The sequence below is a fragment of the Pleurodeles waltl genome, chromosome 5 (assembly GCF_031143425.1).
Source record: "Pleurodeles waltl isolate 20211129_DDA chromosome 5, aPleWal1.hap1.20221129, whole genome shotgun sequence".
NCBI lineage: Eukaryota > Metazoa > Chordata > Amphibia > Caudata > Salamandridae > Pleurodeles > Pleurodeles waltl.
In genome coordinates, this window is record NC_090444.1 from 21,974,165 (window position 1) to 22,002,099 (window position 27,935).

The following is a 27,935-nucleotide window of genomic DNA, read 5'->3' on the forward strand; positions in this document are numbered from 1 at the left end:
GTGTGGTGGGTACCTATGGTACTTACACCTTATACCAGGTCCAGGTATCCCTTATTAGTGTACTGTAGTCAGTGTCTAGAAGCCAGGCTCTCTAGATGTAGCTGTGGATGAGCATCCAGGGCTTTTCTAGGAGACATGCAAAGCTCATGCAATACCACTGTAGTCACAGTTAGTAATAACACACATGAAAGAAAACACTTGGTGTTACAAAAATAAAGGTACTTTATTTTGGTGACACAAATACCAAATTTACCATAGAGACTGAACTCCCTCAGGTGGTAAGTAATACACAAATTATATACACTAGGATGCAGAAATAGCCATACAAACAGAAAACATTGTAATTATCGAAAATCACAATAGATAGAAATAGACCTAGGGGAAGCACAAACCATATACTAAGAAAGTGGAATGTGAAAGTCGGTCCCGCACCTAAGTCAGTGTAGTGTCTAGAGGGGAGCTGGGAGTACTAGGAAAGGCCAAAGGTAAGTACCACAACCCACCCCAGCGACCAGGAAAGCATGAGTATATCACTGTAAATTCCCCTGATCACACACAGAGAGGAGAAGAAGAACTATGCAAAGACCAGAAGAGACTGCAAGATACCAACGGTGGATTCCTGGACAAGAGGACCTGTGGAAGAAGGGGACCAAGTCCAAGAAGCACAGCAGAGTCCAGGAAGGGCAGGTGACCCTACCCATCACAATAGAGATGCAAAAGGTGAACCACCGGTGAAGAAGAAGAGTCAGCACTGCACCCAAGAAGATCAAGTTGGGTTCCTGGAGGATACAGGTGATGTCCCATGCAGGAAGGAGGAATGCAGTCAGGTTTGCGTCTTCGGGTTCTGCCAACAAGCCTTGATACACGCAAAACTTGCAGTTAGCCGAAAGTGGAGCTGCAGGGGACCAGGTGGACTCTACCCAGGAGGGGGAGTCAGAGGGGGCCCTCAGCAACACAGAGAGCCCACAGAAGCCCAGGCAGCACCCACAGGAGTACCACAGTATGGGGACAGGAGAATCGCAGAAGAGGCCCACTCAAAAAAGGCTCCCACGCCACCAGAGAACCACTCAGGGAGCTGTGCATCGCAGGAAGGAGTGCTGGGGGCTGGAGTGTAAAGATACCTGAAGCTCTTGTGGAAAGGATGCCAACAAGCCTTGGCAGCTGCAAAGGATGCAGTGCACCTGGGTACTGTCCTGCATGGGCAGGCAAGGGCTTATCTCCACCCAAGTTGGACAGCTGGAAAGAGGACCGTCGGGACCACTTCAGTAGACCACCTGTGATGCAGGATCCACGCAGCTCAGCAGGAGAGGGGGGTCCATGCAGCCAGGCGTCGCAATTGGTGCCTGCAGAAGCAGGGGGGTGACTCCTTCACCCTAGGGGAGATTCCTTCTATCTTCTGATGCTGGCTGAAGATGAGCTGTCCACAGAGGATGCAGGACCGGTGAAATGTTGCAGTTCCTGTAAGGAGCCGGAAATCCAATGTTGCAGGAGGCATCTTGCTTCTTTGTTGCAGCTTGTAGGGTCCTGAAGAGTCCAGGTGTAGTTTCTTCGGTCAGAAGTCAAAGTGGAGGTTGCAGAGGATTTCTGCTGTAGTCTTGCAATCCGAATCTGAAGAACCACCCAAGTGAGAGACCTTAAATAGCCCTGAAAGGGGATTGGTCACCTAGCTGGGTGACTAACTATCAGGAGGGGCCTCTAACGTCACTTTCTGGCACTGGCCAGTGAGATGCTCCCAGAGTTCCCTGCCGACCTTTTATTCAAGGTGGTAAAACCCAGGGACCCTCTGGAGGAGCTCTGAGCATCACCCCTGGGATGGTGATAGACAGGGGAGTTGTCACCCCTCTCCCAAAGGAAATCCTTTGTTCTGCCTCCCTGGACCTGAGCTGCTCAAGCAACAGGAGGGCAAAAACCTGTCTGGGAGGTGGCAGCAGCTTGGGCTGCTGGGAAACCCTACGAAGCTTTAAATGGCAATTCCTCCAAGGAGCCCCCAGAGTGCATGGAATCACACAACCAATGCTTGCAAAAGCCTTGGGGTATGATTCCAATATGTTTGATCTCAAACATGCCTAGGTTCGGAGATACCATTATGTAGCTGGATATAGGTATTGACCTATGTCCAGTACACGCATAAAACGGTGTCCCCACACTCAGGGAGTCCAATAAAATGGGCCTGGAGTTCATGGGGGCACCTCTGCTAGTGCAGGGGTGCCCTCACACACATGTAATTTGCACCCTGCCCTCTGGGCTAGAAGGCCTGCCACAGGGATGACTTATAAGTGACCTGGTGCAGTAGAGGATGGCAGTTAAAGGGTGCTTGTAGGTACATTTATGGTGTGTATCTGACTTACCCTGATTAGGATTGTGGGTCTTGCTTGGACAGGGCAGGGGCGCCTCCATTAGGGCCGAGGAGCGTCACTCCCCCCCACGCAGGTAGCAGAAGCTTCAAACCTTTCACCACGAAGGGATAATAAACTGTTTATTATCCCTTCATGATGAAAGGGGCGGGCCATGAGGGGTGACGAGTTGAGGGGAGTACACTGTACACTTCACCTCAGTGCACATGTATGTTTGGCTGGCTGTCTCGGGCTGGCCAAACACACATGCGCTGTAGGCTCTCTCCGGGCTGGAGGGAGCCTGCACAGGCTGCCAGTCTGCCTGGAAGCGTCCGGGCTGGGCGCTCCCACCCAGTCCTGACGCTGCCCTGAGCAGCATCAGGATTGGCCACAGGGCAGGCTGGGAGCTTGTGTCTGTCTGCAGTGACGACGAGGGAGGGCTCGGCAACGGAGGAGGTACGTTTTTATTTATTTACTTTTTTTAATTAAATTTTAACGCCCCCTGCGTGCTGCACCCACCCAACCCCTTCACAGTTAAGCGAGCTGCAAACAGGACCGGGGTATTTCTCTGCCAACCAGAAACCCAGTTTCTAACACAGACCAATGGTGTTCAGTGCATAGAGTGAAACTCCCGTACGAGACCGCGCCTAGGCAAACCAATGATGCACAGTGCAGGGTAAAGCTCCTTATGAGACCACACCTAGGCAGATAGATGCTGCTCATGTTCACCTCAGCAGTCCTGCATGACAATAGAATCTATTACTGCTGTGAGGTGCTCACAAGCTCACCCATGGATCTTTCTTTCCAGGATGTTCCCTAAGAATTCCTGCAAGTGTGAGGACCAGCAGGGGCTGCATGTCGACCGGTTCCAGAATGCTGTTCAGCCGGATCAACTCGAGTCTGTAAAGCAGAGACGGAAAAAGGAGTATGAACACTTCAAAAAAAGGTACAGCACAGATCACATGTGTGGCATTTGCACTTCTTCCAGATCTATGGAGTCCTACGTAAGCTCTAATGTGAGCTCCCCTTCCCTCCTACCTCTCACTCCTCTGAGCTCCAATTGTCGTCTCACTCCTCTGAGCTCCCCTTCTACCTCTCACTCGTCTGAGCTCCCCTTCTACCTCTCACTCCTCTGAGCTCCCTTCTCCTCTCACTCCTCTGAGCTTCCCTTCTACCTCTCACTCCTGAGCTCCCCTTCTACCTCTCACTCCTATGAGCTCCCCTTCTACCTCTCACTCCTCTGAGCTTCCCTTCTCATCTCACTCCTCAGAGCTCTGCTTCCACCTCTCACTCCTCTGAGCTTCCCTTCTACCTCTCACTCCTGAGCTCCCCTTCTACCTCTCACTCCTATGAGCTCCCCTTCTACCTCTCACTCCTCTGAGCTCCCCTTCTACCTCTCACTCCTCTGAGCTCTGCTTCCACCTCTCACTCCTCTGAGCTTCCCTTCTACCTCTCACTCCTGAGCTCCCCTTCTACCTCTCACTCCTATGAGCTCCCCTTCTACCTCTCACTCCTATGAGCTCCCCTTCTACCTCTCACTCCTCTGAGCTCCCCTTCTCATCTCACTCCTCAGAGCTCCCCTTCTACCTCTCACTCCTCTGAGCTCCCCTTCTACCTCTCACTCCTCTGAGCTCCCCTTCTCCTCTCACTCCTCTGAGCTCCCCTTCTCCTCTCACTCATCTGAGATCCCCTTCTACCTCTCACTCCTCTGAGTTCCCCTTCTCCTCTCACTCATCTGAGCTCCCCTTCTACCTCTCACTCCTCTGAGCTCCACTTCTACCTCTCACTCCTCTGAGCTCCACTTCTACCTCTCACTCCTCTGAGCTCCCCTTCTACCTCTCACTCCTCTGAGCTCCCCTTCTACCTCTCACTCCTCTGAGCTCCCCTTCTACCTCTCACTCCTCTGAGCTCCCCTTCTACCTCTCACTCCTCTGAGCTCCCCTTCTCATCTCACTCCTCTGAGCTCCCCTTCTCATCTCACTCCTCTGAGCTCCCCTTCTACCTCTCACTCCTCTGAGCTCCCCTTCTACCTCTCACTCCTCTGAGCTCCCCTTCTACCTCTCACTCCTCTGAGCTCCCCTTCTACCTCTCACTCCTCTGAGCTCCGCTTCTACCTCTCACTCCTCTGAGCTCCGCTTCTACCTCTCACTCCTCTGAGCTCCGCTTCTACCTCTCACTCCTCTGAGCTCCGCTTCTACCTCTCACTCCTCTGAGCTCCGCTTCTACCTCTCACTCCTCTGAGCTCCGCTTCTACCTCTCACTCCTCTGAGCTCCGCTTCTACCTCTCACTCCTCTGAGCTCCGCTTCTACCTCTCACTCCTCTGAGCTCCGCTTCTACCTCTCACTCCTCTGAGCTCTGCTTCTACCTCTCACTCCTCTGAGCTCTGCTTCTACCTCTCACTCCTCTGAGCTCTGCTTCTTCTCCTCACTCATCGGAGCTCTGCTTCTACCTCTCACTCCTCGGAGCTCTGCTTCTACCTCTCACTCCTCGGAGCTCTGCTTCTACCTCTCACTCCTCGGAGCTCTGCTTCTACCTCTCACTCCTCGGAGCTCTGTTTCTACCTCTCACTCCTCTGAGCTCCCCTTCTCCTTTCACTCTTCTGAGCTCCCCTTCTTCTCTCACTCTTCTGAGCTCCGTTTCTCCTCTCACTCCTCTGAGCTCCGCTTCTCCTCTCACTCCTCTGAGCTCCGCTTCTCCTCTCACTCCTCTGAGCTCCGCTTCTCCTCTCACTCCTCTGAGCTCCCCTTCTCCTCTCACTCCTCTGAGCTCCCCTTCTACCTCTCACTCCTCTGAGCTCCCCTTCTACCTCTCACTCCTCTGAGCTCCCCTTCTACCTCTCACTCCTCTGAGCTCCCCTTCCACCTCTCACTCCTCTGAGCTCCGCTTCCACCTCTCACTCCTCTGAGCACCGCTTCAACCTCTCACTCCTCTGCGCTCCCCTTCTTCACCCACTCCTCTGAGCTCCCCTTCTTCACCCACTCCTCTGAGCTCCCCTTCTTCACCCACTCCTCTGAGCTCCTCTTCTGCCTCTCACTCCTCTTAGCTCACTTCTCCTCTCACTCCTTTGATCTCCCCTTCTGTCTCTAGCTCTTCTGAGCTCCCTTTCTGCCTCTCAATCCTCTGTGAGCACCCCTCCTTCCTTTCACTCCTCTGAGCTCCCCTTCTTCTTTTACTTCTCTGAGCTCCTCTTCTTCCCCCATTCCTCTGAGCTCCTCTTCTTCACCCACTCCTTTGAGCTCCCCTTCTGCTTCTCACTCCTCCTAGCTCTCCTTCTCCTCCCACTCCTCGAGCTCCTCTTCTCCTCTTCTCCTCTCACTCCTCTGAGCTCCTCTCCTCCTCTCACTCCTCTGAGCTCCGCTTCTTCTCTCACTCCTCTGAGCTCCGCTTCTTCTCTCACTCCTCGGAGCTCCGCTTCTACCCTCACTCTTCTGAGCTCCCCTTCTCCTCTCACTCCTCTGAGCTCCGCTTCTCCTCTCACTCCTCTGAGCTCCGCTTCTCCTCTCACTCCTCTGAGCTCCGCTTCTCCTCTCACTCCTCTGAGCTCCCCTTCTCCTCTCACTCCTCTGAGCTCCCCTTCTCCTCTCACTCCTCTGAGCTCCCCTTCTCCTCTCACTCCTCTGAGCTCCCCTTCTCCTCTCACTCCTCTGAAGTCTCCTTTTCCTGTCACTCCTCTGTGCTCCCCTTCTAACGTCACTCCTCTGAGCTCCCCTTCTAACGTCACTCCTCTGAGCTCCCCTTCTCCTCTCACTCCTCTGAGCTACACATCTGCCTTTCATTGAGCTGGATATCTGGGGTCTGCCCGGGTGCCAGCCAGCGTCATCCTGTGGACCGCCAGTCACTTGTGGTAGTATTAGGTTTTCAGTGCTGCCACAGGGCCATATATGCTTGTGCGTATATGCCCACACTCATAACACAGTGCACCCCGCCTCCTGGGCTATAGGAGACCTGCCTTCGGGGTGACTGACCTGTGCTTGGGCAGAGAAGAGGCTCTGCCTGCACTTGGTGTGGGCAGAGTAGATCTTGAGCAGACAAGCTGCTCGTGCAGGCTGACGTGGCACCTCTGCAGACTCTGCTTTTACTTGGGTCACACAGGATGGCACAATCAGTGCTGAAGCCCTGGTGACCCCTTTACCATCCTTGCCTTGGGCACCACTGGTACTATTTACTAGTGCCTTACAGCGATGGTAAAGTCCTTGCCAATTTGGTTTACCAAATCACAGTACAATTTAAGGGAAAGAGCAGTGGCACTGAGGTCTGACCAGCAGAACTCAGTGCACTCTCAGATCAAAAACAACAGCATCAGGAGTTTAAATGGGGGCAAAAAGTGTGGGGGGGCAGCTGCAAAGAGCCCAGTTTCTTACACCTTGTTAACTGGGGAGGGTCAGTGATCACTGTACCATGCCCTAAGGGGTACTGTGATTAATTGAAGGCATTAATTACTGTGCTATGCCCTCAGGGGGGACTGTTGTTAATCAGAGGCACTGATTACTGGCACTGATTACTGTGCCATGCCCTCAGGGGTGACTGTTGTTAATCAGAGGCACTGATTACTGTGCCATGCCCTCAGGCGGTACTGTTGGTAATTGGGGGACAGCGAATACTGTGCCTTGCCTTCAGGGGTACTGTGATTAATTGAAGGCATTGATTACTGTGCTATGCCCTCAGGGGGGACTGTTGTTAATCAGAGGCACTGATTACTGGCACTGATTACTGTGCCATGCCCTCAGGCGGTACTGTTGGTAATTGGGGGACAGCGATTACTGTGCCTTGCCTTCAGGGGTACTGTGGCTAATCATGGTATAGTGACTTCTGTGCCATACCCCCAGAGGGTACTTACAAAGATGCAGTAGTGATTCCAGAAGATACCCCATAAAAATACCAACATTAAAAGTGTGAGCAGGGATGGACTTGGAATTGCCTCCCAGTCACAGTTCATCCAAGTTCCTGTTTCCGGTGAGTGATCCCCTAGCAATATGGACTGAAATGTGGTCCCTTGGAACAGTTTGGTGTCAAACTGGTTGGGATCCATTCAGAACGTTGAGTTGTGTGTGGACAGTATTGGCCATTGGGTGCCCTCATGAGAACTCCAATTGATATTGTCTAGGCCTGGTGCCAAGGTGGCTCCCCGTACCAAGGGCACTCACCAGTAGCAGCAGTGCTAGATTAGTGCATGGTGGCACTAAAACCTCTAAGCAAAGCTGTGTGTGGAACAGTAGGTCATGGGGATTATTCGGTCTTGACTTGGGGAGGGCATCACCCACATCAAGTTTGATCTCTGGCTGATAGCAGTTCAATAGGTCAGCCCTTGAGGTTACAGCAGGTTCACTTGTTGCCAAGAGGACTGGTGGACACATGCCTATCTCTCATGCCACACCAGTGATCACTGGCCCAGCACTCGCTACCACCAGTGTGTGTGGCTCTGCGGAAGGGATGATGCAATGAAAATATCTTACCTAGCCACCTGACTTTTGCTGGAGTCATCTGGACTGCTCTGGTCTAGAGTTGATGAAGACAGTCTGGTCTTTTTCATGGATGTGGCTAACAGGGTAGAAACCTAGCTACAGAGCAATAGACTACTGAACAGCAGAGGGTACTGCAGGGTACACTAGGGAAAGGGATGTGACCCCAATAGGGGAGGGAGACATAACCTGGGGTGCATTATGGCATAGGAAGAGTCTGGAAGAGGAGGAAGGATTGACTGGGTGCTGACTTCTGGAGGTAAAGGAGGGCCTCTCTCCCAGTTCAGCAGCGAGGAGGCTATCTCGTGACAAGATGTTTCTGGAGGCATTGACTGTTCAGGGTTGAGGAGGTTATTGCTTGTCTTCCTTTGAGGTAGGACCACAGTGCCCCAAAGCGATGGAGCCAGCTGGCATGGTGGGACTTGACTGTGTTCTCCCTGGCCTCCACACAGGTCACCAAGGCGAACTCCGGGTTCACCAGCGAAGTCACATTCTGTCACCCGTGATTGTATCAAGGTGCTGGATAAATACATGCATACATATGTCATAAACTTGAGCGTGGGGGACTGAATGCCCCCCTCAATCAGGTACTAAATCCCCAGGGTTTTGAGATTGCCTTCATGGAGTGCTGACTAGCACCATCCATCCCTCTGGCCACAGTCCAGGAGGGGCCACCCTCTGGTTGAGTGTGAATCCCGGTGATCATGCCCTTTAGTTTAGTGTGATGCCTGGTGAACACACCCTCTCTGTGCAGGCATGGGGGGGGGGCAAAAAAACAATGGATTAAACCCAGACCTTTGTGACTGGGGTGAATGTTCTCGTTATTCAACAATCTGTCCATCTTCAGTTCTTTTTGCTTTTGTTGCCTAAGTGGGAATGGTAAGCCCAGATGTGGGTCCCGTGCTCAATGCACCACTGGATTCAAGCTAGCCTGGCTGATGAGGGGTGATACCCTGAAACCAGACCCATGATGTTTGCTTCCGAGCTAGGAAGGACCTGACTTGGCAGTGCGGGCTAGACAGTTCCCATGGGAGACAGGGTTGAGACTGATCTGCATATGGCTGGGTCCAAACCGGGGTGGTCTGGTGGGCAAAAAAACACGATGGATTAAACCCAGATCTTTCTGACTCAGGATGAATGTTTTCATTGTTCTGCATTCCGTCCATCATCTGTTGTTTTTGCTTTTCTGGTTTAGTGTGGCTCCCAGTGCCCATGCCCTCTGGTTTAGTGTGGCACCAGGTGCCCACACCCTCTGGTTGAATATTGCTCCAGGTGACCATGCCCTCTGGTTGAATGTGGCACCCGGTGGCCACATCCTCTGGTTGATGGTTGCTCCTGGTGACCATGCCCACTGGTGGAGTGTTGCTCCTGGTAACCATGCCCTCTGGTGGAGTTTGGCACCCAGTGGCCATGCCCTCTGGTTGAATGTGGCACCTGGGGACCACACGCTCTGGTTGATTGTTGCTCCTGGTGACCATGCCCTCTGGTGGAGTGTGGTGCCTGGTGACCACACCCCCTGGTTGTGTGTGGCACCCCGTCTAGTTGAGTGTGGCACCCAGTGAATTTGCCCTCTGGTTGAGCATAGTGCCTGGTGACCATGCCCTCTGGTTGAGTGTTGCTGCCTGTGACATCAAGTGGCCTTGAAGATGTGAGTCAGCTCAGTCGAAAAAGAGAGGTACAGCATCTCCTGGCAGGCCAGGGTGTTATGGGGGTACCACCAAGACTTTCATCCTTACACCACTATTAGAACTTTCACCATGATGGGTATAACGTACTAGGAGTCTGTGGTAAAAGCAAGATGCCACCACCGTGTGTGCATCTATGATGCCTCCCCCACCTGAACAGTCACCAGCTTTGACGAGCTCAGCACCCTGCAGCCCCTGGGCCACTGCCTGCCCCCCCCCCCCCCACATCACCAGAAGAAGAGTCGTTTGAGTGATCTGTAGCCACCACAGCACCTGCCCACAAGAGCCCCTTTACTTCTTTAAGTCTGAGCATCTTTTGAAGTGAGAGCTGAAACTGGCTCTAAACCCACTGTGCTAGCTTGGAAGCTTCCGGGTATGCTCTGAAGGAAGGCACAGGGGCCTGGAAACTTTTGGCAGAGGCCCCTGTCCTAACTTGAGGGGGTCACAACACTCTTCTGTAGAGGCACTGAAAGCTGAGGCCTGAGCCAGCCCAGAGAATGCTGACTGTTTGCGATCAGCAGCCAGATACTTTTGCCTTTTAAATGAATGTAAGTTCCTTGCCTCTATGCGCTAGACACTTGTGGACACTTATTCATTTTCACAGATGCAGGTGCCTTTAGGACTTCTGGGTTCATCTTTTTTAAGTTTTAAAGAATAAGTTTATGTGAATATTGTAAAAGAAATTAAAAATACATAAGAAGTAGTACATTTGATTGATAAGAAGCAACCAAGTAATGGGAAGGAGGGGAAAGGGAGGTGGGTAAGTACATGAGTAATATGCACAGATGTCTTCTTATAGCAAATGATAAATAATGAACTGTATAACAAAGGCTATAGGAAAGAGAGAAATGTAATCTGAAAAGGGAAGTCAGGGAGGCTGAAGAACTTCTTGAGTGCAGGGTGACAGGGCGAACAACATTTCTGTTGAGTTGTCAAGGACTGTGTAACGGGCGTCCAGAGGACTTTTTGCTTTGAAACAAGTGATTTTGGGGGCATATAACCAGCGTCCTATTGATGATTATGGCAAACTCCATACCAACATGCTGTAATTGACAATTACGTACAGTCCTTCTAGAGTTATTTGCTGGAAGGCAATTACTAATAACAAATCCAGTACTTTCAAATGTAATGAGGTAGATGTCCATACATCAGATATGCTACCTATACACATTAGTGATAGAATAAGGTGTGTGAAATATAGAATTGATTTGAGCCCAAACTTGTGTTTAAAAAAGTATAAACGGAAGGACATGTGAATAGCAAGTATTTTAAATCAGCTTGTTGAGAAGAGCAAGTTGAGCATTTATCTGGATTAATCCTATGTAGGAAATCAAGTGTGAAAAAAAGCCTATTGTATACAAAAAAAGAGTTTACAATGTGTTTGCTGTTCTGAAAGATTTCCTGATTTTGACCCACATATGTTTCCAGGTTGATGTGGGAAAAGTGGAAAGGGCTGTTTCCCATGTTAACTCAATGTTAGATTTAGGTCCATGACTAGAGATGCATTGTAAGTATGAGTAAATAATAGAAACTTTCAAATTTGTGTGTAAGATTTTAGCAAGCTTACCAGAGGGTGATGGATTAGGTGGAGAAATAGAGTTAAAGTGAATGTATGCTTGAGAAATGACTCTGTAGAGATGTAAATCTGGTGCAAAGAGTAGTTGAAAGGCTAACCAGTGTTTGAGCTTGTGAGAAAGATAAGTGGGTTTTGGTTGAACAACTGATTGACCCAAAGTAGCCCTTTAGGTCTCCAAGTTTGCCAATGAACAGGTCTATTCTTCACTTGTAGATGTTTATTTAGGCTAAATGGTAGAGTACATAAAAGAGCACAAGTCTGTGGGATAGTAAGACATGATTGAAGCTCACAATTTACTGGTATTCCTAAAAATTGGATTAGAACATTTTTGGGGCTTACGCATGAAGGTTAAATATTCAAGAAATGAAAAAGGTGATTTAAAAACTTCTGTTCCAAATCTACACGTAATGGAGTACACAGTAATGAAGTACTTGGCAAAATTCAATTCACCCTTGGACTTTGGGTGTTGTAGTTTCACCAGAAACATACAAGACTTTTTGTTATTCCAGAGAAAGGAGAATAAGATTGAATACAATTTGGTGTATTGTAGGAGGCTGGACTGGCTTGTAGTGAGTACCAAGGGGTACTTGCACCTTGCACCAGGCCCAGTTATCCCTTATTAGTGTATAGGGTGTCTAGCAGCTTAGGCTGATAGATAATGGTAGCTTAGCAGAGCAGCTTAGGATGAACTAGGAGACGTGTGAAGCTATTACAGTACCACTAGTGTCACTTGCACAATATCATAAGAAAACACAATACAAAGATATACTAAAAATAAAGGTACTTTATTTTTATGACAATATGCCAAAGTATCTCAGTGAGTACCCTCAGTATGAGGATAGCAATTATACACAAGTTATATGTACACAATACCAAAAATATGCAGTATAGTCTTAGAAAACAGTGCAAACAATGTATAGTTACAATAGGATGCAATGGGGACACATAGGGATAGGGGCAACACAAACCATATACTCCAAAAGTGGAATGTGAACCACGAATGGACCCCAAACCTATGTGACCTTGTAGAGGGTCGCTGGGACTATTAGTAAATAGTGAGAGTTAGAAAATTAGCCCTCCCCAAGACCCTGAAAAGTGAGTGCAAAATGCACTGAAGTTCCCCAAAAGACAAAGAAGTCGTGATAGAGGAATAATGCAGGAAAGACACAAACCAACAATGCAACAACTGTGGATTTCCAATCTAGGGTACCTGTGAACAAGGGGACCAAGTCCAAAAGTCACAAGCAAGTCGGAGATGGGCAGATGCCCAGGAAATGCCAGCTGTGGTTGCAAAGAAGCTTCTACTGGACAGAAGAAGCTGAGGTTTCTGCAGGAACGAAAAGAGCTAGAGACTTTCCTTTTGGTGGAAGGATTCCTCTCGCCGTGGAGAGTTGTGCAGAAGTGTTTTCCCGACGAAAGAACGCCAACAAGCCTTGCTAGCTGCAAATCATGCGGTTAGCGTTTTTGGACGCTGCTGCAGCCCAGAAGGGACCAGGAGGTCGCAAATTGGACCAGGAGAGAGAGGGGACGTCGAGCAAGACAAGGAGCCCTCTCAGTAGCAGGTAGCACCCAGAGAAGTGCCAGAAACGGGCACTACAAGGATGCCTTAAATGGTGCTCGCCGAAGTTGCACAAAGGAGTCCCCCGTCACCGGAGACCAACTTAGAAAGTCGTGCAATGCAGGTTAGAGTGCCATGGACCCAGGCTTGGCTGTGCACAAAGGATTTCCTCCGGAAGTGCACGGAAGCCGGAGTAATTGCAAAAGACGCGGTTTCCAACAATGCAGTCTGGCGTGGGGAGGCAAGGACTTACCTCCACCAAACTTGGACTGAAGAGTCACTGGACTGTGGGAGTCACTTGGACAGAGTTGCTGGATTCAAGGGACCTTGCTCGTTGTGCTGAGAGGAGACCCAAGGGACTGGTAATGCAGCTTTTTGGTGCCTGCGGTAGCAGGGGGAAGATTCTGTCGACCCACGGGAGATTTCTTCTGAGCTTCTAGTGCAGAGAGGAGGCAGACTACCCCCACAGCATGCACCACCAGGAAAACAGTTGAGAAGGCGGCAGGATCAGCGTTACAGAGTTGCAGTAGTCGTCTTTGCTACTATGTTGCAGTTTTGCAGGCTTCCAGCGCGGTCAGCAGTCGATTCCTTGGCAGAAGGTGAAGAAAGAGATGCAGAGGAACTCTGATGAGCTCTTGCATTCGTTATCTAAAGTTTCCCCAGAGACAGAGACCCTAAATAGCCAGAAAAGAGGGTTTGGCTACCTAGGAGAGAGGATAGGCTAGCAACACCTGGAGGAGCCTATCAGAAGGAGTCTCTGACGTCACCTGGTGGCACTGGCCACTCAGAGCAGTCCAGTGTGCCAGCAGCACCTCTGTTTCCAAGATGGCAGAGGTCTGGAGCACACTGGAGGAGCTCTGGACACCTCCCAGGGGATGTGCAGGTCAGGGGAGTGGTCACTCCCCTTTCCTTTGTCCAGTTTCGCACCAGAGCAGGGCTAAGGGGTCCCCTGAACCGGTGTAGACTGGCTTATGCAGAATTGGGCACATCTGTGCCCAAGAAAGCATTTCCAGAGGCTGGGGGAGGCTACTCCTCCCCTGCCTTCACACCATTTTCCAAAGGGAGAGGGTGTAACACCCTCTCTCAGAGGAAGTCCTTTGTTCTGCCATCCTGGGACAAGCCTGGCTTGACCCCAGGGGGGCAGAAACCTGTCTGAGGGGTTGGCAGCAGCAGCAGCTGCAGTGAAACCCCAGGAAAGGCAGTTTGGCAGTACCAGGGTCTGTGCTACATACCACTGGGATCATGGAATTGTGCCAACAATGCCAGGATGGCATAGAGGGGGCAATTCCATGATCTTAGACATGTTACATGGCCATATTCGGAGTTACCATTGTGAAGCTACATATAGGTAGTGACCCATATGTAGTGCACGCGTGTAATGGTGTCCCCGCACTCACAAAGTTCAGGGAATTGGCCCTGAACAATGTTGGGGTACCTTGGCTAGTGCCAGGGTGCCCTCACACTAAGTAACTTTGCACCTAACCTTTACCAGGCAAAGGTTAGACATATAGGTGACTTATAAGTTACTTAAGTGCAGTGTAAAATGGCTGTGAAATAACGTGGACGTTATTTCACTCAGGCTGCAGTGGCAGGCCTGTGTAAGATTTGTCAGAGCTCCCTATGGGTGGCAAAAGAAATGCTGCAGCCCATAGGGATCTCCTGGAACCCCAATACCCTGGGTACCTCAGTACCATATACTAGGGAATTATAAGGGTGTTCCAGTAAGCCAATGTAAATTGGTAAAATTGGTCACTAGCCTGTTAGTGACAATTTGTAAAGAGAGAGCATAACCACTGAGGTTCTGGTTAGCAGAGTCTCAGTGAGACAGTTAGGCACCACACAGGGAACACATACATATAGGCCACAAACTTATGAGCACTGGGTTCCTGACTAGCAGGGTCCCAGTGACACATAACAAACATACTGAAAACATAGGGTTTTCACTATGAGCACTGGGCCCTGGCTAGCAGGATCCCAGTGAGACAGTGAAAACACCCTGACATACACTCACAAACAGGCCAAAAGTGGGGGTAACAAGGCTAGAAAGAGGCTACTTTCTTACATGTATGATTTACGAGGAATATTCAAAGAAATGTTGATATGGCAAAGAGAACAATAGGGACCAACATCATCTTAATGGTATCAAGTCAACCCCACCATAAGTGGAAAGGATGGCATCTGCTAGATAGCGAAGTTAGTTTATGGCACCAGTATCAATGTTCGTAGAAACAGTAGTAGTAAGGGATCCTGTAAATTGAAGACTTAGATATTTAAGGTGTTTATGTTGCCATTTAAAATTAGAAGGGGAAAAGTTGTGTTTAAAAGTGAATTTGTTCAAGGGTAAAATTTCACATTTGTCATTATTTAATTAGAGCCAGATATCAAAGCATAAGAAGTAACTTCAGACAAAAAAGTAGGGAGTGAAAATTAGGTTTTGAAATAAATAACAAAATATCATCAGCGTATGTGGCTACATTTAAGGTTCTGCGTTCTGTATGTGTATCCATGTATGTTTGCGTTTTGCCCAAACTGAGAGAAGAACGGTTCAAGAGCCAGGTGAAAAGAAACAGAAAAAGGGAACATCCTTGGCAAACTCCTCTACCAAGAGAGAAATACGCAGAGGTCAACCCATTGGCGCAAATGGCAGCTTGAACAGAGGCATATAAGATAGAAATTAAAGTAATGATTTTAGGGCCAAAGGCAAACCAAGTGAGAATGTGAAAGAAGAATTTCCAATGTACATGGTCAAATGCCTTCTCAGCGTCTAAGGCAAGAGCATCCCCAGATTTAGACATACCTGAAGATTTGGAGATACCATCAAAGAACAAGCGAGTGTTATCAGATAAGTATCTGCTCTTAACACAGCCCGATTGCTCCTTTCCCAAAAGTGTGGCGAGAAAATGTTCCAATCTAGAGGTTAATGCTTTTGCAAAGCTCCTATAGACTAAATTAACAAGTGAAATGGGTCTCTAGTTCTTGCAGTAACGTGGGTCTTTCTCCTTCTGCGGAGAGAGGCATATGAGTGCATCTAAAAAGAGCCAGAAGAGTTGAGAGACTTAGTAAAGGATGAATAAAGGTACGTCACTTTCTGAACAAGTAGTTCAGAATGGAATATGTAACGTTCAGCTGTAAAACCATCTGGTCCAGGAGCCTAATCCGTTTTGAGGGAAAGAAGCGCAAAATGAAGATATGAATATGTGATGTCTGTTTCTCGGTATGAAAAATCTATGTAGGAAACTGGCACCTGTTGCAGTTACCCCCCACTTCTTGCCTAATATTGATGCTGACTTGACTGAGAGTGTGCTGGGACCCTGCTAACCAGGCCCCAGCACCAGTGTTCTTTCACCTAAAATGTACCATTGTTTCCACAATTGGCACACCCCTGGCACACAGATAAGTCCCTTGTAAAAGGTACCAGGGGCCCTGTGACCAGGGAAGGTCTCTAATGGCTGCAGCATGTGTTGCCACCCTAAGGGACCCCTCACCTAACACATGCACACTGCCATTGCAGATGTGTGTGTTGGTGGGGATAAAAAGGCAAAGTCAACACTGCATCCCCCTCAGGGTGCCATGCACACAAAACATTGCCTGTGGCATAGGTACATCAGCCCTCTAGCAGCCCTTAAAGCCCTAAGGCAAGGTGCACTATACCACAGGTGAGGGCATAGCTGCATGAGCAATATGCCCCTACAGTGTCTAAGTCTTTTCTTAGAGATTGTAAGTGCAGTTGTGGCCATATTAAGTATATGGTCTGGGAGTTTGTCAAAACGAACTCCACAGTTTCATAATGGCTACACTGAATACTGGGAAGTTTGGTATCAAACGTCTCAGAATAATAAACTCACACTGATGCCAGTGTTGGATTTATTACAAAATGCACACAAAGAGCATCTTAGCGATGCCCTCTGTATTTTACCCAATCCTTCAGTGCAGGACTGACTGGTCTGTGCCAGCCTGCCACTGAGAGACGAGTTTCAGATGCCATGGGGTGAGAGCCTTTGTGCTCTTTGGGGCCAGAAACAAAGCCTGCCCTGGGTGGAGGTGCTTCACACCTCCCCCCCCCTGCAGGAACTGTAACACCTAGCGGTGAGCTTCAAAGGCTCAGGCTTCGTGTTAAAATGCACCAGGGCACTCCAGCTAATGGAGATGCCCAGCCCCTGGACGAAGCCCCACTTTTGGCGGCAAGTCCAGAGGGATAATTAGGAAAAACAAGGAGGAGTCACCACCTCAGCCATGCCTACCCCTAAGGTGTCCAGAGCTGAAGTGACCCCCTCCTTGCAGAATCCTCCATCTTGGTTTGACAGTGGCCCTGTCCAAAGAAGAACAGAAGAAGAAAGCTCTTCTGAAGGACTCTCACCTCATTCCAGAAGTGTGAGTCCTTACCACTCTGCACCCGACACCCACGGCGTGAGTCCAGGTGCCCCAACCGACCAGAGAGGACCCCCAGCCGACTGTGACCAAGTGCCCACTCTGGGTTGACTTCTTCACCCCTCCACGATGACGCCTGTCGAGGGAATCCTACAGTGTTTACTGGATGCTAACCTGTGCCCCCCTCCGGTGCTTTCCTAAACCGCCCAGGTCTGCCCTTCGATTACGCGGGTACTTTCCTACAAGCAGACCTGATTCCGAGTGCCCCCAGTCTCCATAGATGCCCATGTTAAATTTGCATCATCTTTGACGTCTGCGCCCGGCCGGCCCTGTGTTGCTGGTGGTGGGTTTGTGGAGTTAACTTGAACCCCAACCTGAGGACTTCGTAACCCCTGGAGACTGAAACTGTAAGTTGTGTACTTACCTTCAAACTTACCTTCAAATCATACTAACGTTTCTTCCCCCCCAGGAACTGTTTCTGAAAATTGCACTGTCAACTTTTAAAACAGATTATGGCCAGTTACTCGAAAACTGTACAATTTGCTAATTTTAATCTAAGTGGTATTGATACATATGTGGAATACTTATTTATTCATGTACTTACCTGCAACTTGAATCTTGTGGTTCTAGAAATACATTAACAAAATATATTTTTGCTATATAAATACCATGGGCTGGAGTTAAGTCATTAAGTGTGTGCTTCTTCTATTGTCTGTGTGTGTACAACAAATGCTTTGATTACCCTCTGATAAGCCTAACTGCTGGACCACACTACCACAAAAGAGAGCATTAGTATTGTCTATTTTAGCCTCTGTTAAGCCTCTGGGGAACCCTTGGACTCTGTGCACACTATATCTCACTTTGATATAGTATATGCAGAGCCAGCTTCCTACAGGAGGTCTATTCCCCTCCTCTCTGTGGACCTACTGGTCTTTATGATATATGTCATTCTTGGAAGGTCTATTTCACTCCTCCCTGGTAATTCACTGGTCTTTATGACATATGTCATTCTTGTTAGGTCTATATCCCTCCTCCCTGGTCATTCACTGGTCTTTATGACATATGTCATTCTTGGTAGGTCTATTTCCCTCCTCTCTGTGGACCTACTGGTCTTTATCATATACTGTATATATGTCATTCTTGGAAGGTCTATTTCCCTCCTCCCTGGTCATTCACTGGTCTTTATGATATATGCCATTCTTGGTAGGTCTATATCCCTCCTCCCTGGTCATCTACTGGTCTTTATGATATATGTCATTCTAGGTAGGTCTATTTCCCTCCTCCCTGGTCATTCACTGGTCTTTATGATATATGACATTCTTGGTAGGTCTATATCCCTCCTCCCTGGTCATCTACTGGTCTTTATGATATATGTCATTCTATGTAGGTCTATTTCCCTCCTCTCTGTGGACCTACTGGTCTTTATCATATATATGTCATTCTTGGAAGGTCTATTTCCCTCCTCCCTGGTCATTCACTGGTCTTTATGATATATGCCATTCTTGGTAGGTCTATATCCCTCCTCCCTGGTCATCTACTGGTCTTTATGATATATATATCATTCTAGGTAGGTCTATTTCCCTCCTCCCTGGTCATTCACTGGTCTTTATGATATATGACATTCTTGGTAGGTCTATATCCCTCCTCCCTGGTCATCTACTGGTCTTTATGATATATGTCATTCTATGCAGGTCTATTTCCCTCCTCCATGGTCATTCACTGGCCTCTGTCAAACCCCTGGACTCTGTGCACACTTTATCTCATTTTGAAATAGTATATACAGAGCCAGCTTCCTACAGTCTATTTGGGAATATTCTGTTTTTACAGTAGATGGTAGGTATTGTGAAATATCAGAATGTGAGGGTATATGTTCAGTCGAATATAGTTTGGAGTACAAATTTTTAAACTGGATAGAGATATCCAAATCTGTATGATGTACAGAGTCAGTGTTATCTATGATAGATTCAATTAGTAATTTGTTTGCCTAACTTTAAGATAAATTGGCAATAACTTCCTGGATTTGTTTTGATCTCCGTAATATTTGGCACTAGATTTAAGGAGGTAAAATGGTGCGTTTTCAGTTGAGGCCTTGTTGAATTGAAGCTTAGCATTAATAGGTAGTTGCAATGAACGCTGCATGCAAGATGTGTAACAGGAGAGTTCAAGATGGTTAATTTCTGCAAATATTTGTTTGGACTAAACATGAAAGTTTCCTTTTCTTAGATACGTAATTGTTAACATAATCTCAAGCTGAGGCCTTAAAGCGCCCCAAATTGTTTGAAAAGGAATAGTATCTGTATGTTTAAGGAGGAAATATCTGCAAATGAAGATGTAAGCGAGAATGTTAATGCGGTGTCTAGGAGTAAAGAGTTATTAAGCCTCCATCTTTTGGGAGAGGCATGCTTAGGTACAAGGTCAAGAGGCACAGAAACCGGAGCGGGGTCAGAGATTAAGATGAAATCAATGTCTGCTGCATATAATGATTAAGGGCCTGATTACAATTTTGGCAGAGGGGGTTAATCCGTCCCAAATGTGACAGATATCCCGCCCGCCGTATTATGAGCCCATTATATCCTATGGAACTCGTAATATGGTGGGCGGGATATCCGTCACATTTGGGACGGATTAACCCCCTCCGCCAAAGTTGTAATCAGGCCCTAAGTGAGAATGTGAGAGGTGAAAATATAATCTAATCGGGATTGTGTATGGTGTACTGAAGAGAAATATGTGTGTTCCCTTAATGTGGGATTAAATAGTCGCCAAGTATCTGTTAGGTGGTGCTGAATAGGTTGTACAAATGCTTTTTGCAATTTATTTGGAATATAATGAGATGAGGACTGTCTGTCAAGGAAAGGATCAACAAAGTGGTTACAGTCTCCTGCTGAAACAAAATTATCATCTGGATATTGTAAGAGAAGCCCTCGAACACTTGGCGTGGTCTTGCCGCTCCCCGTTGCAGTAGTTGAGAGGCACAACTCTAGCCCTCCAGCCACTCGCATCTCAGTTCAAGCCCGGTCTCACCTGGTTCGATCTCCACACTGCTATGTACTGTTTTTCTTTTCTGCTCTGTGTAATATTGTTTTTAAATACTTCTGCACTATAAGGATTTTGTTTTAATACTCTCATTTCTGTCAGTAAACATTGTTTGTTTGTCATAGTCCTTGTTTCTCTGTTTGCCTACACTTGCTCTGCTTTTCTCCCTCAGCTGGCCCACTCCAGTTTTCACTGTCTTTTGCCACTGCCCAAAACCCCGGCCCTCTTGCCTCTCAGACAGCCCTCCCACCTCCCAGGGTTACTTAACGGGGGCCGCAGCACGGGCGCACAGCGGATGCATGCAGCAGGCACACCAAGGACAAGCCTGTCTGCGCCCATCCACGCCCAGTGCCAGGAACTCTGGCCCATTGCACTCCCACAGGTACTCCACCACAGAACTCCATGCCCTGGATCCTGCACGCAACACAGCGGGATTTCACCTGCTTCCACTGCCATTTCACCACCACTTCATCACTGTGCACCACCTCATCAAACAATGCTGAACTAACCACAGATACCGACACCTCACCAACTCAACTGCCTCCTGATCAACGCCAGATCACTATGCAAACACACCACCAAAATCCGCAAATACACCACCAAAATCTGGGACACCATCACAACCATCGCCCCCGATGTGACCTTCATAACAGAGACCTGGCTCATCCCCACATCTGCCCCAGACATTGCCACGGCAACCCCCAGCTGATACAAGTTGAAACAGTGAGACTGCACCAACAGACACAGGGGAGACATCGCTGTCCTACAGAAGGACTAGCTCACCTGCACCATTACCATCGATGACACCACATCGACTATGGAACACATGAACTTCCAGCTCAACATCAACGCCAAAACCACCATCAAAGTCACCCTCACATACAGACAGCCAGAACCACGAACAGGCACCAGTGCTGCCATTGCAGAATTCATAATGCTGCTTGCCGTTGAATCCTAACACTATGTCTTCCTGGGAGACCTCAACTTCCACCTGGATGACCCTACAGACACCAACACCATCAACCTCCTGGAAAGACTAAACAAAATCGGACTCAAGCAGATTGTCATCTACCTGACCCATGGAGCAGGACACATGCTAGACCCCATCTTCACGTGCAGCAGCAGAATTGGATTCTGCCACACCACAGAACTCACCTGCACAGCCCACTCCATTGTACACTTCCCCCCCACCAGTCTGCCGCACACCACTACCCCCAACCGACACTGCACCCCCTACCACAGCTGGATCAAGGCAACCCAGCAGAAATGGATCAAAGCTCTTAGCACCACCCAGCTCAACTTCACCTCCAAACTGCACCAGGCAGTAGAGAACTTAAACATCAGGATCACCAGCACAACCTAGTTACCCCACCAAACCAGCCAAAACACAAAGTCCCACCACATGAGCCAGCTGGTATACACCCGAACTCAGCACATCAAAACACAGATGTAAACAACTGGAAAGAATATAGCGAACCAGCAAAAGTGACACCAACCAAGCCAACTACAAATCAGCTCTCAACAACTATCACCACCAGCTCAAAACTGCAAAAAAGGAAGCCCTGACACACCGGAGCGATACCAGCACCAACCAAACAATGGAACTCTTCACCATCATCAGAGAATTCACCTGCCCCTCAGCCACCGAACACTCTATTCCCCCTTCACAACAACTCTATGATGCACTCGCCGATTACTTCCACAACAAGATAGCAACTGTAGGAGGCTGGCCTGGCTTGTAGTGGGTACCAAGGGGTACTTACACCTTGCACCAGGCCCAGGTATCCCTTATTAGTGTAGAAGAGGTGTCTAGCAGCTTAGGCTGATAGATAATGGTAGCTTAGCAGAGCAGCTTAGGCTGAACTAGGAGACGAGTGAAGCTCCTACAGTACCACTAGTGTCACTTGCACAATATCATAAGAAAACACAATACACAGATATACTAAAAATAAAGGTACTTTATTTTTATGACAATATGCCAAAAGTATCTCAGTGAGTACCCTCAGTATGAGGATGCCAAATATACACAAGATATATGTACACAATACCAAAAATATGCAGTAATAGCAAAAGGAAGTAATGCAAGCAGTGTAGAGTTAAAGTAGATTGCAATAGGAGCACATAGGCATAGGGGCAACACAAACCATATACTCCAAAAGTGGAATGCGAATCACAAATGGACCCCGAACCTATGTGAGCTTGTAGAGGGTCTCTGGGACTGTAAGAAAACAGTGAGGGTAAGAAAAATAGACCACCCCAAGACCCTGAAAAGTAGGTGTAAAGTGCACCTATAACCCCCAGAGAGCACAGAAGTCGTGATAGGGGAATTCTGCAAGGAAGACCAACACCAGCAAAGCAACAACAGTGGATTTCCGGACCTGAGTACCTGTGAAACAAGGGGACCAAGTCCAAGAGTCGCGACAATGTTGAGAGTGGGCAGATGCCCAGGAAATGCTAGTTGAGGGTGCAAAGAAGCTGCCACCGGATGGTAGAAGCTGTTGATTCTGCAAGAACAAAGAGGGCTAGAAACTTCCCCTTTGGGGGATGGATGTCCCTTGTCGTGAAGAAGCTTGCAGAGGTGTTCCCATGCAGAGAGATCACAAACAAGCCTTGCTAGCTGCAAGGGTTGCGGTTAGGGTTTTTGGATGCTGCTGTGGCCCAGGAGGGACCAGGATGTTGCTACTTGGATGAGGAGACAGAGGGGGCACCCAGCAAGTCAGGGAGCCCTCACAGAAGCAGGCACCACCCACAGAAGTACCGGAACAGGCACTTGGAAGAGGAGTGAACCGGAGTCCACCCGAAGTCAGAAAAGGGAGTCCCACGACGCCGGAGGACAACTCAGAAGGTTGTGCACTGCAGGTTGGAGTGTCGGGACCCAGGCTTGGCTGTGCACGAAGGAAATCCTGGAAGAGTACACAGGAGCCGGAGCAGCTGCAAATCACGCGATACCCAGCAATGCAGTCTAGAGTGGGAAGGCAAGGACTTACCTCCTCCAAACTTGGACTGAAGAGTCACTGGACTGTGGGAGTCACTTGGACAGAGTTGCTGAGTTCCAGGGACCACGCTCGTTGTGCTGAGAGGGGACCCAGGGGACCGGTGATGCAGTCTTTTGTTGCCTGCGGTTGCAGGGGGAAGATTCCGTCGACCCACGGGAGATTTCTTCAGAGCTCCTGGTGCAAGAATGAGGCAGGGTACCCCCAGAGCATGCACCACCAGGAAACAGGCGAGAAAGCCAGCAGGATGAAGCGATACAAGGTTGCAGTAGTCGTCTTTGCTACTTTGTTGCGGTTTTGCAGGCGTTCTGAGCAGTCAGCGGTCGGTCCTTTTGGCAGAAGGTGAAGAAGAGATGCAGAGGAACTCTGAGCTCTTGCATTCGGTATCTGAAGAATTCCCCAAAGCAGAGACCCTAAATAGCCAGAAAAGGAGGTTTGGCTACCTAGGAAGGAGGATAGGCTAGTAACACAGTTAAGAGCCTATCAGGAGGAGTCTCTGACGTCACCTGCTGGCCCTGGCCACTCAGAGCAGTCCAGTGTGCCAGCACACCTCTGAATCCAAGATGGCAGAGGCCTGGGGCACGCTGGAGGAGCTCTGGGCATCTCCCCTGGGAGGTGCAGGTCAGGGGAGGAGTCACTCCCCTTTTCTTTGTCCAGTTTCGCGCCACAGCAGGGCTGGGGGATCCCTGAACCGGTGTAGACTGGCTTATGCAGAGATGGGCACATCTGTGCCCATCAAAGCATTTCCAGAGGCTGGGGGAGGCTACTCCTCCCCAGCCCTGACACCTTTTTCCAAAGGGAGAGGGTGTAACACCCTCTCTCTGAGGAAGTCCTTTGTTCTGCCTTCCTGGGCCAGGCCTGGCTGGACCCCAGGAGGGCAGAAACCTGTCTGAGGGGTTGGCAGCAGCAGCTGCAGTGAAACCCAGGAAAGGTAGTTTGGCAGTACCCGGGTCTGTGCTAGAGACTCGGGGGCTCATGGAATTGTCTCCCCAATGCCAGAATGGTATTGGGGGGACAATTCCATGATCTTAGACATGTTACATGGCCATGTTCGGAGTTAACATTGTGACGCTGTACATAGTTAGTGACCTATGTATAGTGCACGCGTGAAATGGTGTCCCCGCACTCACAAAGTCCGGGGAATTTGCCCTGAACGATGTGGGGGCACCTTGGCTAGTGCCAGGGTGCCCACACACTAAGTAACTTTGCACCCAGCCTTCACCAGGTGAAGGTTAGACATATAGGTGACTTATAAGTTACTTATGTGCAGTGTAAAATGGCTGTGAAATAACGTGGACGTTATTTCACTCAGGCTGCAGTGGCAGGCCTGTGTAAGAATTGTCAGAGCTCCCTATGGGTGGCAATAGAAATGCTGCAGCCCATAGGGATCTCCTGGAACCCCAATACCCTGGGTACCTCAGTACCATATACTAGGGAATTATAAGGGTGTTCCAGTATGCCAATATGAATTGGTGAAATTGGTCACTAGCCTGTTAGTGACAATTTGTAAAGCAGAGAGAGCATAACCACTGAGGTTCTGGTTAGCAGAGCCTCAGTGAGACAGTTAGGCATCACACAGGGAACACATACATTTAGGCCACAAACTTATGAGCACTGGGCCCTGGCTAGCAGGATCCCAGTGAGACAGTGAAAACACCCTGACATATACTCACAAACAGGCTAAAAGTGGGGGGTAACAAGGCTAGAAAGAGGCTATTTTCTCACAGCAACCATCTATAGAAACTTTGATTCCCAACTTTCCAACATCCTCTGCAACCCAGCAATCATGACCACCAACCACCCGCTCACCCCTTAGGAACAACTTAGCACACCAGCACCTATCTCCCTGATGAAATCCATCCACTCAGGAGCTCCCACTGACCCATGCCCCCACTGATTCTTCAACCTTGGAAGCAACGGGATCAGCCACTAGCTCACCACCATCAACAGCACCCTCCATCTCAATAGCCACCTTTCCTGATGCATGGAAACATGCAGAGGTCAGATTCCCACCTCAAGAAAACATTGGCAGACTCCATAGAACTCCAGAACTACCATCCCATCTCCCTCCTCATGTTCCCCACCAAAGTCCTGGAGAAGGCCATCAACCTCCAACTCACAGATCTTCAGGTAAGAAACAAACTGCTGGACCCCTCCCAATCAGGTTACAGAGCCAGCCACAGCACTGATTGCAGCACCATACAACATCCAAGCCCTACTCCTAAAAGGAGAATCAGCCACCCTAATCCCCCTTGACCACTCTGCAGCTTTTGACACCATATCCCACCACACTCGTTGACAGACTACGACAGATTGGAATCGCAGATGATGCACTCAGGTGGATGACATCTTTCCTCACAGGACGCACCCAGAGAGTTCGCCTCCCCCTTCACCTCCCAACCCAATCATGCCATCTGTCGAGTACCTCAAGGCTCATTCCTCAGCCCTACCCTCTTCAGCATCTACATGACACCTCTTGCAGACATCGTTAGATCCCACAACATCATCATCTCCCACGCAGACGACAGTCAGCTCATCCTCTCACTTATAGCAAACCCACACTGCCAAAAACCAACTTCCACGACTGCATGAAGGATGTTGCAACATGGATGAATGACAACTGCCTTAAACTCAACACAGACAAAACGGACGTACTGACCTCCGCAGTGAAACCACCCTAAGGAATGACTCCCGGTGGTCAGGGGAACTCAGACCCACCCCCACGCCAAAAGACTATACCCGCAACCTCGGCATCAAACCGAACAGCAAACTCCTCATGAAACGTCAGGTCAACGCCATTGCCTCTGCCTGCTTCCACATGATCCACATGCTCCATGAGAACTTCAGATGGCTCCCCATCAACATAAGGAAATCTATGACACAGGCACTCATCACCAACTGGCCAGACTACTGCAACGCACTCTGTTGGTAACACGACCAAACTCATGCAAAGATCCAGAACGCAGAAACCAGACTGATCCTTAGCCTCCCCAAGAGGACACACATCACCCAGCACTTGAAAGACCTCCACTGACTCCATGTCCAGAAAAGATGCTAGTTCAAGATCCTCACCCATGCCTACAAGGCCCTTCACAACCAAGGACCTGACTCCATGAACCATCACCTGATCTTCCACCAGCTTACCAGAAAGCTCCACTCCATGCGCTTTGCCCATGCTCAGACACCTTGTATCCACCTCAGCCACTCCAGAGGATGCTTCTTCTCTCACCTCCTCACTAATGCCTGGAATACCCACATCCTCCACCTCCGCACTTCACCCTTGCTGAACCACTTCAGGAAGGGACTTAAGACCTGGCTCTTCAACTGATACCTGCACCAAAAAAGGTTGGCAAGGCATCCGAAGAATTGCTTAGGCAATCTTCACCTTTGAGAACTTTTGAAAAATTCCAGGAAAAAACTGAAGCGAAGGGACACTTCTGGTCAAAGATAATATATGCTGCTAAGGAGATAAATCCCAGAAAATTCTGGGAAATTATTAATCACCTGAATGTCAGAGGAAACCTGATTAATAATTTAAATATCGCAGAGAATGACTGGAAGTACTATCTCAAGGAAACCTTCTCGATAAGTCATCAAACCAGTGAAATCAGTACTTCAGCAACATCACGACCAGTAGCTCTGGTAAAACTTACCTGAAGTCTGGTTGCCGGTGAAAAGGCCGGTGATGGTAATCTGATTCCTGTTACCAAACACAAAGTTCTCAGTAAGGCCTGCCGGGAAGGGGCTTCTGGCTCAAACAGCTTACTACAAGCCATTTTTAAGGATGTGGGAGACTGTTGGCCTGAGGTGTTAAGCTCTCTATATCGGGAAATCAGCTTGAGCAATTCCCGAGAGCTGGCATGGTTCCATCATTAATCTGATTCACAAGGTGGGGATAGGGCTAATCCAGCCAATTACAGGGTAATTACCTTCCTTGATTGGGAGGCAAAATTTTATGCTTTGTTGCTTCTTGCAGATCTAATAGCCTTGTCTGAGACATATAATATCATCCTCCCTGAATCAAACAGGCTTTAGGAAAGGGGTGGGCACCATGATGAACATATCAATCACTGCCTTCCTCGCAGAGCAAAGTGGGCGACAACATAGAAAGCTATACCTTGGTTTCATCAATTTCAAGGCCACCTTTGACCGGGTGAATAGACAACTGTTTTGGAGTAATTGAAGCTTTGGGGCCTGCCAGATCCAATTTTGAATGCAATAATTTTACTATATTCTGATACATGGGTGCAAATAAAAATTGGAGATGGCACAAGACTTTCAAAGAAAATGTCCACATTTTCTGACCTGAAACAAGGCTGCGTGCTGGCCCCGCATTTATTTAATCTATTTATGGCGGACCTCTCCTCTGCCTTAGATGCTGCAAATTGCATCCCCTCCACTTCGGAGTGCTTCCGCTAACACCTCTACTACACGCATATGACCTGGTCTTGTTCAGCCTTAGGAAGGTGGGCCTCCAAAGATCTTTAAATATATTGGCCAATTATGTCAACTCCAACCAACAGGAAATCAGGTGATAAAATGCAAAATAATGTTGATTAGTCCTCGGCAGAGGCCCCCTATTAGGATGGCCTGTAAACATAGTTTTGCTGGAATCGGAGTTAAATTATAAATATCTGGGAATATACTTAGATGCCCGAGGTACTTTCCTTCAGCTGAAACAATACGCTGAGAAAAGAGCCGCAGCTCTAATCTATGCTTCCTCCCTTTTGACAAAACAGTTAGATGGTCCCTTGTTTCGTCCGCTACTAACAGTGATTTCCTCCAGGCTGCACCCCACAATCACCTATGCTAGAATGGCAATGCGCGGCTTGAAAGCAACACTCATAGACAAAATCCAGCTTAATGTTTGTAGGCAAATGTTTAAATTACCACAATCTGCCTCTCCTGTGCAGCTCCAGTTGGAATTTG

General features: G+C 48.6%; 1 protein-coding gene across 5 annotated transcripts in view; it reads left to right on the forward strand.

The window, feature by feature from the left end:
- Nucleotides 1-27,935, forward strand: part of B4GALNT2 (beta-1,4-N-acetyl-galactosaminyltransferase 2 (SID blood group)) — a 302,788-nt gene that overhangs the window by 120,239 nt on the left and 154,614 nt on the right. For all 5 annotated transcript variants that reach the window (XM_069233513.1, XM_069233511.1, XM_069233512.1 and 2 more), the window contains exon 3: nucleotides 3,142-3,279. In XM_069233513.1, the coding sequence (XP_069089614.1) occupies nucleotides 3,142-3,279 (138 nt within the window). The remainder of the gene's footprint in view (nucleotides 1-3,141; nucleotides 3,280-27,935) is intronic.